The sequence below is a fragment of the Microtus oregoni genome, unplaced genomic scaffold (assembly GCF_018167655.1).
Source record: "Microtus oregoni isolate MIOR12 unplaced genomic scaffold, Mior012 000012F_ref0000307, whole genome shotgun sequence".
Classification (NCBI taxonomy): Eukaryota; Metazoa; Chordata; class Mammalia; order Rodentia; family Cricetidae; genus Microtus; species Microtus oregoni.
The window spans coordinates 15,983,405-15,999,981 of record NW_024543071.1 but is presented as its reverse complement, the minus strand read 5'-3'; the positions used below and the strand labels follow the sequence as shown (position 1 = coordinate 15,999,981).

At 53.4% G+C, this 16,577-nt stretch overlaps 1 protein-coding gene across 1 annotated transcript; it reads left to right on the top strand.

The window, feature by feature from the left end:
- Window positions 1-527: 527 nt before the first annotated feature.
- On the top strand, window positions 528-15,578 carry Sema4g (semaphorin 4G). Its single transcript, XM_041661493.1, has 16 exons — window positions 528-632; window positions 3,533-4,041; window positions 4,132-4,280; window positions 4,465-4,527; window positions 8,005-8,103; window positions 8,216-8,309; window positions 8,456-8,569; window positions 8,800-8,963; window positions 9,044-9,213; window positions 9,468-9,612; window positions 9,713-9,935; window positions 10,146-10,261; window positions 10,356-10,516; window positions 10,648-10,709; window positions 13,310-14,357; window positions 14,486-15,578. Exons 2-15 carry the CDS (start codon window positions 3,918-3,920, stop codon window positions 14,137-14,139), a joined length of 2,514 nt encoding a protein of 837 aa, XP_041517427.1. The 5' UTR covers window positions 528-632; window positions 3,533-3,917; the 3' UTR covers window positions 14,140-14,357; window positions 14,486-15,578.
- The last annotated feature ends 999 nt before the right edge of the window (window positions 15,579-16,577 follow it).

Below are 16,577 nucleotides of genomic sequence, written 5' to 3'. Positions count from 1 at the left end.
TCACCCACTCAGACCTCAAGCTGATCAGCCTGGCAGGGACGGGGAGGGGGAGCCACACACCTTGAACTGGGAACCAAAAGCTGCGCAGAAGCTTGATGCCCTTACAGTAGTCCCCATCTGCACACCGGCACCCTAAGCCAAAGACAAGAGAGCATGGTAAACATGTTTTGCAAGAAGTGAGGTGCAGGTTAGAGAGCAGAGTACAGCATTCATGGACCCGAGGTTTACGCGTCCCTGCAATGGGTAAATGGGAGGGGTCTTAGGACCAGGGCAGATTGGCAGGATCAGCCTGTTTTAGGGCGCACGCAGTGATAAGCATCCCCACCACCAGTACCAAGTGGCGGGCGGTACCCAAAACGACTAAGCCTGGAAGAAAGGGGACACTAGGAGCCGTGGGTCTCGAGCGTCTCCCACAAATCGTAGCTATTGTGCGTGGTGGGGGGCGCGAAAGAGGGCAGGCGCCCTTCCCCGCCCCCGCCTCCGGCCCGCCTCCGGCCCCCGCCCCACCCCCGGCTCCGCCTCCACTCCGCCTCGCCTCGCTCCGGCCGCGGCCCCTTCCTCCCGCAGCTGGTGCCGTGGGGCCGCGGAACCACACATCGCCCGTCTCTATGGCCCCGGATCCCAGCGCAAAGGTGAGGGAGGCAGGGAGTGCGGGCGGTGGCAGGGCTGGGGGCCGCGGCCGGGCAAAGCCTTGTCCTCGTCCATTCCACCCTCCAAGATAGGCCAGGCCTTTCTCACCGCCGAGACCCCCGGTCCCGCATAAAAGGTTCTAGAGGGGTGCGGGCCAGGCCTCGGGTCGCACAGGGAGCAGACTGCCTTCGCGGAGTCGGGGTTCGCAGCGGGACAGAGACCCGCGTGGAGAACAATGTTCCCCTGGATCTGGGTCATGTCTCCTGGCGTCCAGCGGGATCGAAGGAGAGCTTGTCCCCTAGAGCTGCAGCAGTAGATACTGAGGTTAGATCTGATCAGAGGAGAGAACCGCGGACTGTCCAGGATGGTGGAGGGAGGGGAAGGCGAGGGAGAGGTGCCCTCAAGCCAGGAGAGACCGCCATCCTACTGGACAGAGGGAAATACCGCTAACCCCAGGCAGGTGGACATCAGGGATGAAGGTCGAGAGTCTATTGAGCTTATTGTTGGGGGGAACCCTCCCCAGTTTTCTCCACCCTAGGATCCAACTGAAGATGATCAGAGTTCAGCAGGCAGGCCCTGGGAAGGAACCCAAACTTGGAATGAAGTGTGGGGTGTGAACTGGAGACCTTGAACCCTCTTACCGCTGGGGGAGGGGTGGCATGCTCCACCCCCTGCCCCTTAACCCGGCCCTCCCAACAGGTTAAGTGGGGGCTGAAAGCTTCAGCCCAGCTCTCCAGATGTAGATGCAGTCCATAGGGGGAAAGGGGGGGGGGGCTGGTAAGGTAGCATTCCATCTTCCCTTGGCTAAATCTGAGGGCCTCCTCTCCGGGTTAGTTACCCATTCTCCCTTTCAAGCACTCACCCCAGGTCAAAAGCCCCTCACCCTAACACACACACACACACACACACACACACACACACACACACACGGAGAGGGAGAGAACTGGCCTTCCGACCAAGACCAAGACTTTCAGGAAAAGGGATGGGATTCTGCTGTGCATCTCAGCCAAAGCCGGACCCCTTAGCATTTCACCGCGAGTGTCTGTCTCTGCCCTATGTAATTGTGGTTGAGGTCTCTGAATACATGTGTGTGCTGTGCCTGGCATTTCACCGCTAGTGTCTGTCTGTCTGTCTCTGCCCAATGTAACTGTGGTTGAGGTCTCTGAATACATGTGTGCTGTGCCTGGCATTTCACCGTGAGTGTCTGTCTGTCTCTGCCTGATGTAATTGTGGTTGAGGTCTCTGAATACATGTGTGTGCTGTGCCTGGCCCACTATCAACTATTTTGTGTGCATGCCCCGTACAAATGTGTGTGGACAAGGAACTCCTGTTGAATAGGAAGCAATGTATGTGTCCTGCTTGTGCACCAGGGAGGATATGTGAACCACTGACTGACTGGCCTGTGGGCACAACCTTGTGTGTATTGTTACTGTGTGGCCTTGGCCCTTTGTGTGAGCATACTTTTGCTAAGCCTCTGGGGGGTGGGGGTGCATGACTCTTGTAAGTACATGTGCTCTCTGCCCTACTTAAACATGCGTGCACACCTGTGTGCAAGTGTCACATTCTTTGGGACCCACATGACCCAAAATAAATGCACACCTGGGCCGTGCACTGCGCACCAATTGGGTCCTCTGATCTAGGATCTGTTCTTCCTGCCTTGTCCTTGGCACTGGCTTCAGCCAGCCCATAGGGCTCCCCCTTCTGTGCTGAGCAAATAGGAGGCCCCAAATGTAAACAGGTGTGCCTTCACAGTCAGGTGGAGCTCAGGCAGCCTGGAACCTCCTGTGGCCCCAGCCCCCAAAACGAGAACTTGAGGCGCTTGCTCTCTGTGGTGCAGAGGCTCTCTTTGCTCCCTCTCATACAGTTCTAACTTTTAACTCTTGAACAGACTCTCCAAATTCCTGCTGTTCCTCTCACCAGCTCCAGATCCCTCCCCTCTTTAAGGCCAGAGAGTTAATATTTGACCCAGAAGGAAAAAGAGAGCACGGTGACACCCTCTGACCCTGCCTATGGGTGTCTAATGACATTGGGTGGATCAGGCGTCTTCCACACCTTGTCCAGCCCAGGAAATCTTTGAAAGTTCACCAGAGATAAGGGTGAGGCCTACCACCCACCTCCACCTCACCTGCAAGACTAAAGGTGGCCAGGATTTCAGGGTCCTATTTTCACTGTCCCCACGTTGTTGTCTAGGTCTTAACTGGTCTTGCACACACTGCCCTCTCTTGCACAGACATTACACTTGTGCAGCTCAGGGACCCAGATTCACGCACCTCACTCCCACCCCCTCACACTGGTGCTACCTGCCCGCAGTTAGGTCTAGCCAGTAGGGACTCGACTCGTGTGGATGCCCAGCCAGAGGGTGCAGTATGGACTCGCATGGGCAGGACAGAGATGTGCACCCCCTCAGAGAAAAATGCCAAAGAAAAGTGTCTAATTAAAGAGAAATTCCAAAGGGAGCTCTCAGGCCAATGGGAAAGAAAAAACAAAGGGGAAACAGGACAAAATTAACAAAGGCCCATTAACCGACTGCCCAGGCCTCCTGCGGAAGGCACCCCCGCAGGCAGCACTACGGGGGATAGGCCTGTCTGAGAACCAATGCTCTACCAGAATGGTCCCATTGTCTGACTGGGCAAGAGTGTTTCCATGGGTGTGGGTTAAAGCTGGTGTAGGGTCTTACAAAGGCGGTACCTTCACCACAGCCTTCTTTACCAGGGCAGAGATGGGCAAAATGCCTGTGAGTCTGTCCTGATGGGGGAGTTCTGTGGATGTCGGGCCTCTGTCCTTCAGTGCCCCCTGAAGTCTGTCCATGCCATCCGTCTGCCACCCACACACAGAGCAAAGAGTTTCCCATTTTGGAGGGATTTTGATTTTTTGTTTTGTTTTGTTTCGTTTTCTCCTTCAGAAAACAGAGAGAGAACTGAAACTCCCCCCCACACCCTTGTTTGGGGGCAAGGTGACCCCTTCAGTAGCCTACAACCCTGCTGGGACCCTCCGAGGCCCCGCTCTCCATGGAATTTGCGTTTGAGGCAGAAAGGCACGTGACCCATCCCTCCCTCTGACTTCTGAGCTGTGATTCCATGGCCACACAACCTTGTGGCTCCATGTCCCCCCCATTTCAGGATCCTCCATGGCCCTATGACTACTTGATCCCCATGGCCTCCTGACCCCTGACCTTCCATGTGATCACTACCCGGACTTTGACCCCAGAGATTGCTCTTCCCCTCCCATCTTGTGACTCTGGCCCTGGCTGCCTTTGGGGTCTTGTGGCTCTGAACTTCCCCAGGAAGATGTGGGGGAGGCTTTGGCCCCTCCTCTTCAGTTTCCTCACAGTAACAGCTGTCCCTGGACCCTCGCTGCGGAGACCCCCCCGAGAGCTAGATGCCACCCCACGGATGACCATCTCCTATGAAGGTTAGATCCCCAACCTTGAAAGGCGACGGCTGCCAGAGCTGGGGGCAGGAAGTAGCCCCCCAGACACCTCCCTGCCTCTCTTGTTCCCAGAACTCTCCCGGATCCGGCACTTCAGGGGCCAAGCCCAGAACTATTCAACCCTCCTGCTGGAGGAGGCTTCAGAACGGCTGCTGGTGGGAGCTCGGGGCGCCCTGTTCTCTCTCAGCGCCCGTGACATAGGAGATGGTGCTCACAAAGAGGTCAGCCCCTGGCACCTGGACCAACCATAAGGTCTCCAGCACCCTGGGATCTCAGTCACCCGGAGACTTCCCCAGCCTTCCAGCCCACTCCAGTTTCCCCTGTCCTCTGGAGCCCCACTGTGGGATTCTCTGGGTACTGGCTATTGAGGTCAATATTGCAGTCTGTTCCCTTCCTTCTCACTAGATCCACTGGGAGGCCTCCCCAGAGATGCAAAGCAAGTGTCGGCAGAAAGGGAAAAACAACCAGGTATGTGATCTGCCTGTTCCAAGCTCTCCTTTCTTCCTCCTCAGCCAGGGGTGCCGAGATTGGGAGGGACACAGATGGCACGGTACAGATGTACAGCCAGCAGCATGACCACAGTGAGCATCAGGAATGGTGGGCCTTGAGGCAACCCTTCTACCCCAGCCTCCATCCCCACCCCGGGGAAATCTCAAATTAGAATCCTAGCAAATAAGTAGCTGCTACCAAGTGACAACTAGATCTAGTTCTGAGACAGCCCTAAGGTGCTTTATTATCCCCATGCCACAGAGAGAAAAAATGAGACTTTACTGGAACAGTGGCCCAAGTGCCTGGTGCTCACGGAGGGACCTTACTCAAGTGTTAGGTCTTTCTAACTAGAAAGCAGGTGTCTGGCAGGGGAATCATCCGGCTGTATAACAACCAAGCACAGAGAGAGAGAGAGAGAGAGTGAGAGAGAGAGAGAGAGAGAGAGAGAGAGAGAGTGTTTGTATTTGTGTACTTATTTTGGAGTTATTTCATACAAGATCTTACTATGTATCCTTGGCTGTCCTGGAACTCACTCTATAGACCAGGCTGACCTCGAGCTCATAGAGGTTTGCCTGTCTCTGCTTTCTAGGGCCAGGATTAAAGGCGTGCACCACCACACCTGGCTGGAGAGTTTTTGTTTTGTTCTGTTTTGTTTTTCAAGACAGGGTTTCTCAGTGTAGCCCTGTCTGGCCTAGAACTCGGGGATCTGTACACCAGGCTGGCCTTGAACTCGGGGATCAGCCTGCCTCTGCCTCCTGACTGCTGAGATTAAAGGCATGTACCACCATACTTAACTGAGGAGTTTTTTAAAGAATGCACATTCTTGAGGCTGGAGAGATGGCTCAGCAGTTAAGAGCACTGACTGTTCTTCCAGAGGTCCTGAGTTCAATTCCCAACAACCACATGGTGGCTCACAGACACCCATAATGAGATCTGGTGCCCTCTTCTTGCATGCAAGCAGAACAGTGTCTACGTAATAAATAAATAAGTAAATAAACATTTAAAAAAAAAGAGTACACACTCTTGGACCGGCAACTGCTCAGCAGGTTAAGGCACTTGCTGCCAAGCCTGACAACTCACAAAAAGAGAGAACCTACTCTCACAGGTTGTCTGGTCTTTCTAATGTGTACCATAGCATAGGCACACACATACACACATGAAATAAGTAGATTAAAAAAAAACACATTCCAATCCAGTTATGGTGGCATATGCCTACAATTCCAGCTCTTGGGAGGCTGAGGACACACACACAAGTGCACATTCACACTGGGCATCGTGGTGGTGGATGCCTGTCACCCCAGCAGTTGGATGGTAATGAAAGAGGATTAGGGTTCACAGAAAGCCTTGGCCTCAAACTTTTGGGCTGTGACTCAATGAGTCTGCGGTGTGTCCCTCTAGGACTTCCCATCAGAGGCTACCTCAGTGCACTGTGGCTAATAAACAGAGCTAGTGGGGTAGGTGGACCCAGGTCACGAAAGGTTTGGACGGTATTGTGACAACGACACCCATTCTGTCTGATGCCTTGGAGGCCCTCACACATGAATTATAGGCTCCAGGTCAATAGGTCTGGAAAGGGCCCAAGATGTTACACCTCCGGAAAGCCTACTGAAGCTGATTGCTCTGGTTCTCAGACCACTTTGAGCAGCAGTGTCAGAGAACATGTTCCAAAGCATTATCCTGAAGAACGTTCATTTTCAAAGGCGGAACTGGTGTAGTACGTTTGGAAAGGACAACATTCCCAGCTCACAGTGACATCATTAAAGCTCCGAGCAGTCACCCGCCTGGTACTTTCCAAGCTCATTTGACTACAGAATTCGTCCCAACTGCCCTTTTTCTGTCGTAGGGAGCTACTCTAGGAAAGCTGGTCTTGTCCCACGTGCCAGGTGGATGAAAATAGACTGAGTCTAGAGACAGGAAGAACAGTGGAAAGTGTGGGGCTTCCTAGGGGTTAGAAAGACAGGTTAGAGACAGGAAGAACAGTGGAAAGTGTGGGGCGTCCTAGGGGTTAGAAAGAAGGCCTGAGTAAGCTGACAAGGAACAGGTGAGGGCTGCAGGAGAGAAAGTGGGGATAGGAGCCTTCCATGGATTCAGACTCTGGGTAACAGACAGGAGGATGGTCGAGGAGAACTGGACAGCAGCTTAGGCACCGGGAGGGTGCAGAGACAGCCATTGTGGCTGGAAGAGGTGGAATGAGCAGTCAGGGATCAAGCCCAGGGCCATGTGGGATTGTGTGCTGCAGGCACGGGAGCTGCTGCCATGCCCTGGTCTGTTTTACATCTGTGGCACTCTGGGAAGTGGATTGGACGGGAGCAAGAGGGTGTTGACAGATGGGCTATCCTGGAAGGGAACTTCGGACATGCTGTCTACGGTCTCCCTCACAGGCCACCTGGGAGACCGGAATACGGGAGAGGCTGTTGACAACAGGCCCCCTTGTGCTGTCTGAATGTTACTCCTGGAGCATCCCTCAGTCACTGAGTAAACAGCTGTGAAAAAGAGTAGCATAGCAGGTTAGGAGGGGGTCAGGTAGCCCCTAGAGTTGTGCAACAAAGAGGTGACGGTTATCAGTACTGGATGAAAACAGTGAAGTGGGCCAAGTTCAAGAACCCCTTGGCAGAGTGAACCATGGAAAGTGGCTGAATGTGGGGGTGAGAGAGTGGGCGGCAGCAAAGATGCTTCTGGACCAGAGCAAGGTGGATGCAGGTGGAGGTGGGAAAGACCGGATGAACAGGTTTATTTGGGTCAGGAAGAATGGGAGCTTGCTTTTTGCCAGAGTGAGACTGACAACAGAGAGAGAATTGGGATTTATGGGAGCTCCAGGATTAGGGAGGAGCATTGCTTAAAAGTAATTTTTGAGTAGCCAGGCAGTAGTGGGCGTGCCCTTAATCCCAGCACTCGGGAGGCAGAAGCAGGTGGACCCCTGTGAGTTCGAGGTCAGCCTGGTCTATTGAGTGAGTTCCAGGACAGCCAAGCTACAAAGGGAAAACCTGTCTCAAGAAACAAAAAAACAAACAACAACAAAAACCCCAACTTTTGAGCTCCTGTCAAACCATCATTCCCCTGAAATGGTCCCTGCCTTTGAGCACCAATGGCTCCTGAAGGGTAGGTGGAAGGGACTGCAGGAAACACAGACAGGAGAAGCTGCCAGAGTGGGGTCAGTTAGTGGGAAGCATCTTGGAAAGTATGTCCTATAGGTAGAATCAGACTGCAGGCCGGGCGGTGGTGGCGCACGCCTTTAATCCCAGCACTCCAGGAGGCAGAGGCAGGCAAATCCCTGTGAGTTTGAGGCCAGGCTGGTCTACAAGAGATAGTTGCAGGACAGCTAGGACTGTTACACTGGGAAATCCTGTCTCGAAAAAACAAACAACAACAAAAAAGAATCATACTGCAAAGCTAGACCAATAGAAATGGCTTCTATTCAGACAGAGAACTTACATGACTGCCTCCCTTTGTCTATAGACAGAGTGTTTCAACCATGTACGATTCCTACAGCGGCTCAATGCCACCCACTTCTATGCATGTGGGACCCACGCCTTCCAGCCCCTCTGTGCAGCCATTGTGAGTATTCCTATCCCTAGCCCTGACTGCTAACCCCAGACTGACCTGACCTGGGGCTGCAGCGCTTGCCTGTCTTCAGGACCATTGACTGATTGGGACCCTCATTCTCCAGGATGCTGAAGCCTTCATCTTGCCTACTAACTTCGAGGAGGGAAAGGAGAAATGTCCTTATGACCCAGCCCGTGGCTTCACAGGCCTTATCATTGGTGAGCAGACCCTCCTGCCGCCAGTCCTAACGCATAAGAATGCGATGATCTGAATGCGTATCTTGCTGCTAGGACTTGCCACTTATGCATGCCATATTCCCTGTTGTACATGACATGCATCTCATGTCTGGATGTCCCTGCCTCAGATGGAGGCCTCTACACAGCGACACGGTATGAATTTCGGAGTATTCCTGACATCCGCCGGAGCCGCCACCCACACTCTCTGAGAACTGAGGAGGCACCGATGCACTGGCTCAATGGTTAGGAGGAGGAGGTGCATGATGATGGGGGGCGGTAGGGGTCTGTTTTTTATTGTTTACTCCCTTGGGCAGATGACCATCTCATTCCCAGGTCTCCAGGTGGCCTGTCCATTTTGCGCATGTGTGTTGTGGATGGAGGTCGAGGGGGCGTGGCGGAGGGAAGTCGAGGGGGCGTGGCTGAGGGAGAGGTCTCAGGCTGTTTCATAAGCCTCCCAAATACTCAACCACAGATGCTGAGTTTGTATTCTCTGTGCTGGTGCGGGAAAGCAAGGCCAGTGCCGTGGGTGACGATGACAAGATTTACTACTTCTTCATGGAGCGTGAAGAAGGCTCCAGCAGCTTCACTCAGAGTCGCAGTAGCCACCGCGTGGCTAGAGTAGCCCGTGTGTGCAAGGTGCGTATGGAGAAGTCAGGATACAGTGTACAGGTAGAGGTTAGATCTCTGACCCTGATCCTGTGTTCCTACCTCCCCAGGGAGATCTGGGAGGAAAGAAAATCCTACAGAAGAAGTGGACATCCTTCCTGAAGGCTCGTCTCATCTGCCACATCCCACAGTACGAGACACTACGCGGCGTCTGCAGCCTGGATGCTGATATGTCGGTCCACACGCACTTCTATGCAGTCTTCACGCTGACAACACAGTGGTAAGCTCAGGGGTGCTGGCAAAGGAAAGAAACTGAGGACGTCTAAGGGCTGGAGCTGAGGTCAATGATGAGCAGGCTGCAAAATGGAGTCAGGCATGTCAAGCTCTCCTAGGGCCAGAGGGCACTGATGCCCAAGACAGGCCCATAGGCCTGAGGTGGACATGGACCATGGTAACAGTAGCTCCAGGTGGAGCGTGGGTTGGGGGCAGGTTCCATTCAGTGTGGCTAAGTTCTCCCCTATGTCCCATTCCTAGGAAGACCCTGGAGGCCTCAGCCATCTGCCGCTATGACCTGGCTGAGATGCAGGCTGTGTTCACAGGCCCCTTCATGGAGTACCAGGATGGTGCCCGGCGCTGGGGCCGCTATGAGGGTGGGGTGCCCGAACCCCGGCCTGGCTCGGTGAGCACTCAGGCCTGGAGCCTATGCTGAGTAGGCAAAGCCTTGGGAGGGGAGGCAGGTGATGGAGTCCTGCGGCTCACCACCCATTCCTCCAACCCAGTGCATCACAGATTCCTTGCGCAGACGAGGCTACAACTCGTCCCAAGACTTGCCATCCCTGGTCCTGGACTTTGTGAAGCTGCACCCACTGATGGCTCGGCCTGTGGTGCCCACACGCGGGCGGCCCCTGCTGCTGAAGCGCAATGTGCGCTACACACAGCTCACCGGAACCCACGTCAGCACACCTGCTGGACCCACCTATGACCTGCTCTTTCTGGGCACAGGTGCTCCTGATCCAAATCCCTGACCCCCTAATGGCCTTGGTTACTGAGACATCTGAACCCAGTAGCTCCTGCCACATTGGCCTGGAGCGCCCAGTGTCCTGAGGGACCACTGCTGGTGGCTGATTCCTGAGATGTTCCCGTTAGGCCTCCTGTGGGGTACTGAGAGCAGATGACACTGCTGGGTTCTGACTTTTGTCCATTCTACATCAGCTGATGGCTGGATCCACAAGGCCGTGGTCCTGGGCTCTGGAATGCACATTATCGAAGAGACACAAGTGTTCAGGGAGCCCCAGTCTGTGGACAGTCTAGTCATCTCTCCCCTGCAGGTAGACCTGACCTCAATATGCCAACAGAGAAGGGGGCTAGGGAGGCTGGGTAGGGACTGTGGGGTCGCTGACCAACTGTCCTCTTTGGTTCCAGCACAGCCTCTATGTGGGGGCTGCTAGTGGAGTCATTCAGTTTCCTCTGTCCAGCTGTTCACGCTACCGTTCCTGCTATGACTGTATCCTGGCACGGGACCCCTACTGTGGCTGGGACTCCAGCACCCATGCCTGCATGGTGGCCACCACCGTCGCCAACAGGTCCCAGGGTAGAGGTTGGAAGTAGGGATGGGAGACATGCCCTAAATGGAGTAGGAAAGGGATGTGAGCTGTTATTGGTAATCCTGCTGCTCACTTCTCCTTGTTCATGAACCTTGATTTTCTGTCCCCAGGACAGCATTGATACAGGACATAGAGAGAGGAAATCGAGGCTGTGAGGGCAGCAGGGATACAGGTGAGTCGAACTCACAGACCTGTGTGGATGTTTCTGACTGCCTGTGCTTGGATGGATTCATGAGGATGACCCAGCACAGGAAATGCTCAGTGGATAACTATTTCCCAAATACACTGTAAATGAAGAAGCAGGCTCAAGACTTGGAGACAGTCGAGCAAGTAACTCATTGGTAAAGAGCTTTTCTTAGCCAGGCATTGGTGGCACACGCCTTTAATCCCAGCACTCGGGAGGCAGGGCAGAAGAGGTGGTTCTCGGTGAGTTCAAGGCTAGCCTGGTTTACAGAGTAAGTTCCAGGACTGCCAGGACTGTTTCACAGAGAAACCCTGTCTTAAAAAAAAAAAAAAAAAAAAAAAAGAGAGCTCTTTTTTTCTCGTTATGTGGGTTTACTGTCTAGCAACACACACGAGAGAGAGACAGGGTGGGGAGTTAGTGACTTAGTGCTAGTTTTATGACCACATCTGAAGTATATGCCTAAGTGGTGGGGGGACGTGAATACAAAGAACTATCTGTAATTATTAATAACTGCAACTACAGCGAGGTGCAGAAGGGTAACGTGTTTATCTCCAAAGAAAGATTATGTCGCAGAGCTGATATCTAAAGGACTAAAGGAAGATAGTAATCGGAGCTGAGTACGTATGTGGCAAGCACTGATCTAAGCACATGTGTCTGTTCTCACAACACTCTATGTGAGAGGCCCCATCATCAGCCCCATGAGGGACAACCCCTCTGAGGCACAGGGAATATCAGGAAACTGTCCATGGTTACTCAGCTACGAAGCAGCAGGGTTAGAATCAACCTGGCCTGAAGCAGTCAAATTCAAGTTTGTACTTTTGATCCAAGCTGTGCCATCTCTAAGCTAACCAGGCAGGTTGCGGGCATGAGGAGGGCAATGGCACTCAAGCAGCTGGGTCAGCGGGAAGAGGGTGCTCAGGAGGAAAAGACTGGAGATGAGCAGGGACCGTGGCAAATGTTTTGGTCCTTATAAAAAAAGCAATAGGAAACCTCTGGAGAATTTTTTTTTTTTTTTTTTTTTTTACCAAGAAGTAACCTGACCAGACTCATCTTTTTAATTTTTTTTTTTTTGCTATTTGTTTGTTTGGTTGGTTGGTTTTTCAAGACAGGTTTCTCTGTGTAGCCCTGGCTGTCCTGGAACTTGCTCTGTAGATCAGGTTGGCCTCGAGCTCAGAGATCTGCCTGCCTCTGCCTCCCAAGTGGTGAGAATAAAGGTGTGTGCCCCCACCATCTGGCTTATTTTTTTTTTTTTTTTTTTTTTGGTTTTTCGAGACAGGGTTTCTCTGTGGTTTTGGAGCCTGTCCTGGAACTAGCTCTTGTAGACCAGGCTGGTCTCGAACTCACAGAGATCCGCCTGCCTCTGCCTCCCGAGTGCTGGGATTAAAGGCGTGCGCCACCACCGCCCGGCCCCATCTGGCTTATTTTTAAGACATTTAAAAACTATTTTATGGCCAGGCAGTGGTGGCGCACGCCTTTAATCCCAGCACTTGGGAGGCAGAGGCAGGCGGATCTCTGTGAGTTCGAGACCAGCCTGGTCTACAGAGCTAGTTCCAGGACAGGCTCCAAAGCCACAGAGAAACCCTGTTTCGAAAAACCAAAAAAAAAAAAAAACAAAAAAAAAAACAAACTATTTTATGAGTTCATTTTGCCTGCATGTATGTATGTGCACTGTGTGCATGCTTGGTTGCATTCCCTGGGACTGGAGTTATGGGTGCTTGTGAGCCACCATATGGGTGCTGGGACCAAACTCAGGTCCTCTACAGCAAGGGCAACAAGTGCTCTTAGCCACTGAGCCATCTCTCCAGCTCCTGTCTTAAATTTTTTTTTAAACTATATTTAGTTTGCTCCCAAGCATTTGTGTGAGGAGGATGTGTACGTCATGTGTAAGACACCTATGGGAGTCAGTTCTCTCCTTCCAACATGTGGGTCCCAGGGATTGTAAGACACCTATGGGAGTCAGTCTCTCCTTCCTACATGTGGGTCCCAGGGATTGAACTCAGGTCGAGCTTCGCAGCAAATACCTATATTTCCTGATCTATCTGGTCAGTCTAGATTTGTGTTTTCAAGGGATCAGCTGTAGTTGCAAGGATCGGAGACTGAACGAGGCCCCTAGAGGGCAGGCAGCCATGGAAGGAGAGAGGCGAACAGGTCTGAGAGTCTCATGAGAATGGACATGAGGAGAGGCAAGGGAAACTCCCAGTTCCTGATGTAAACGGCAGAGCCACTGGCGGAAGCGATTCAAAGGACCTGATATGGTTGATGAATGAGGTTTTGGCCTTAGTGAGATTCCCAGCAGGTGGTAAATATTCAAGTCTGGTGTTCAGGAAAGAAATCTCTGCTGAAGTAAAGATTAGGAGTCCTTGGTAGAAACCACTGGGGAGATGAGCTTAGAGAGAGGGGAAAAGACCCAAAACACTGTCTACTTCCCAGGCAGGGCCCATGTGCACCCTCATGCGCTCACAGGCTTGCTTAGCTGTCACCGACTCCAGACTTGGTGCCAAGAAGTTAGCTGTCTGCCATCTGTCTTGTCATTTCCAGTGCTGTCTGGGATGGGCAGCTATCGATCCTTCCTCTCCCATCCTCCCTAGGGCCACCACCACCACTGAAGACCCGCTCTGTGCTCCGGGGTGATGACGTCCTCCTGCCCTGTGACCAGCCATCGAACCTGGCCCGAGCTTTGTGGCTACTCAATGGGAGCAAGAGCCTGAGTGATGGCCAGGATGGCTACCGCGTGGGAGTGGATGGGCTGCTGGTAACAGACACACAGCTGGAGCACAGTGGTAACTATGGCTGCTATGCTGAGGAGAATGGGCTCCGGATGCTGCTGGCTTCCTACAGCCTCACAGTGCGGCCGGCCACCCCTGCCCCAGCTCCCCAAGCCCCTGCCATGCCTGGAGCACAGCTGGCACATGACATGAGGTTGTTCTATGTGGTAGCCATCGCTATACTTGGTGGCCTCTGCCTCATCCTGGCATCGTCCCTCCTCTATGTGGCATGTCTGAGGGGAGGCAGAAGAGGTCGCAGGCGAAAGTACTCACTGGGTAGGGCTGGCCGGGCAGGGGGCTCAGCTGTGCAGCTGCAGACAGTCTCGGGCCAGTGTCCTGGAGAAGAAGACGAGGGTGACGATGAGGAGGGGGCCGGGGGCCTGGAGAGTAGCTGCCTCCAGATCATCCCTGGGGAAGGAGCCCCAGCCCCACCCCCTCCACCGCCACCCCCACCCCCGGCTGAGCTGACCAATGGATTGGTGGCACTGCCCAGCCGGCTTCGAAGGATGAATGGCAGTAGTTATGTGCTCCTGAGGCAGAGCAACAACGGAGTGCCAGCCGGACCCTGCTCCTTCGCGGAGGAGCTCAGCCGCATCCTGGAAAAGAGGAAACACACACAGCTGGTAGAGCAGCTGGATGAGAGCTCTGTCTGAGCCTAGCCTCCCAAACAAATGCTCTTCCAAGCCTGGCTGCCCCAGGCTGGGCCTCTGCTCCCCAACACAGCCACCCTCCTTCACGCCCCCAACTCCATTCCCCTCTCCCAACTTTGATGTCTCTGTAGGGCTGGCCAGAATCATGGTTAGCCAAAGCCCCCTCTTCAGTCTCCAAGGCACACATGTGAGCAGCCCAGGCCCACCGGTGCTCCTCCAAGGTAGGTGCTCCCTCAGGACCATGCACTCTGCAAACCCAGACCCAGTTTCTATCCCTTACCCTAAAAGCTTGGGAGGAGAGGACCGTTCTCTTATCCCATTACCTGCCCACCCTTCCTCTTCTCCTCAGGTAGGGCTCTGCAGGTCCAGATGGCCTCAATGCTGCCACCCTCTGCACAGCTCTGTGTGCTGGGTAGTCCTGAATTCAGACAAGACCTCTCTCTCTGCCAGCCATCCGAGGCCTGCTGACATTCCCATGTGCACATGAAGAATGTTTTATCAGCTGGGCTGCAGTGTCCCTCCTCCTGGTATCATCCCGCCTAGATTCGGGGGCACCCTCCCAATTATCACCTTCCTATCTCTAGTCCTATTTCCAGTCCCAGTCCCGTGTGGTAATCCTTTGGCACGAGTCTGGGAATAGGCCAGCCTGGGAGGTAAGAGCCATCACTCCCTCTTCTCCCTTCCTGCGGAGCCCTTGTGAGTCCGCCTCCCTGCTCCTCTCGTTCACACGCAGGAGTGCCAGCACTCCAGGCCTGTCCTCTTCCCGTGCGTATGTGCTAACACACCCGTATCATCTGCTTCCATGTCCACCCGCATACACATTCAGAGCCTCCCCTTGCTGCCTCAGTCAGGCTGTGTCTACTAGGTTTGGTCCGCGGATATTTCAAAGGGAGATTTCCCCTCCCATTTAGCTGTCCTTACAGAACTAGGACAAGTGACCAATACTGCACTCAATGAGCCAGCCTCCCTCTTAGGGACCAAGCAACTGCTTCTCCTAGACCACAACAGGGGGAAGTGACTTGATATCTCACCTGGCACATGAAGCCCGTTCTTGGAACTATGCAAAGGGCAGAGGCTGGGAGTTTGGATGCTTGGCTCCCATTCCTGTCCTACCTCACCAGGGCGCTTTCAAGGTCCAATGGTCTCAGATGTTTCCAGGCCCATATGGGACAATCAACCCTGACTGAGCTCTCCCATTCCCCTTGGGTGAGGATGACTGTTATTTTTGTAGCTGAGAACGTGGAACCCCACGAGTTTTTACTGCCCTTCACCCATACCTCTCCCACCTCCACCCCACAATGAATGTATTTATTGTGAGAATGGCTGTACTTTTCAGGAATGCCCCCCACTCACCACCCAGGTGGGTGCAAGAGGCATGTGATGGATCGGGGAGCCTGGGCTCTGCTCCTCATGTTGGTTAATAAAAGCCCTCTTTCCCCACAGCTTTGAGTGTCTGCTTGGTCTAGACTGTCTTTACCAGGGACAGGTTTCTGGCCTATGGAGAAGGTGCTGCAGAGATTTCCTCATCTAGGGTTGGCTTTGATCCCCATAAAAATATTTACATAAGGAATGAGCTGCTCCGCTCCTGCTGTACCTGAGCTGCGCAGGCACAGGGCCACTGGCTAAGGCTCGGATTAGTCATTGATAATGAAGGTGACGAAGTCACAGCGGCTCAAGAACCCACAGGGCTCCTAGCTCTTTACTCCTGGCTCTGCCCCTGGCTTTATCAGGCTGGTCACAAACTCCTGGGTTCAAGTGATCCTGCTTGTCTCCACCTCTGGGATATGTGGGACTACAGATACACAGCACACTCGGCTCATTGCTCTAAAAACAAAAACACTTGTGTGTGCATGTACTTGAACACGCCAAGGTGAGTGTGGAGGTCAGAGGCTCAGGACAGTCTGCTCCTCCTTCTACTGAGTCCTGACAACTCAAGGTTGTCAGGGTTAGCAGTGATTGCATCTACCCACTGAGCTATCTCCCCAACCCTGCCTTTTTCCTTTCTTTTTTAAAGACTTGGTCTCATTATGTAGCCCTGACTGGCCTGGGACACTCTATGTAGACTAGGCTGGCCTTGAACTCATCCATCTGGTTGCCTCTGCCTTCCAAGTGCTGGCAATGAAAAGCTGTATCATCATATCAAGGCCTTTGTTGGGTTTTCTGTCTGTATGCAGCCTGTGTACCACCTGCATGCCTGATGCCCTCTGAGACCGGGAAGGTCAGATCTGCTGGAACCAGTTACAGATGGTTGCAGGGTGCCATGTAGGTGCTGGGAACTGAGCCTGGGTCCTCTGGAGGAGTAGCCAGTGCTCTTAATCCCTGCTTGTCTCTAGCCCCAGCCCTGTCTAAGGCTGGAAGACACTTCTTGCCAGTCGTGGCGCTCTTCCCTATTTTTCAGCACTTCCCACTCCTTGATCCAGGGAAAGATAGGGTTTCTTTCT

What these genes read in the sequence shown, in the direction of transcription:
- Sema4g (XM_041661493.1), top strand. Translation starts at nt 3,918, where the DNA reads ATGTGGGGGAGGCTTTGGCCCCTCCTCTTCAGTTTCCTCACAGTAACA. An exon ending in AGAAAGGGAAAAACAACCAG is followed by an intron (nt 4,528 to 8,004) that starts GTATGTGATCTG and finishes CTTTGTCTATAG; the next exon opens with ACAGAGTGTTTCAACCATGT. An exon ending in TAGTCATCTCTCCCCTGCAG is followed by an intron (nt 10,262 to 10,355) that starts GTAGACCTGACC and finishes CTTTGGTTCCAG; the next exon opens with CACAGCCTCTATGTGGGGGC.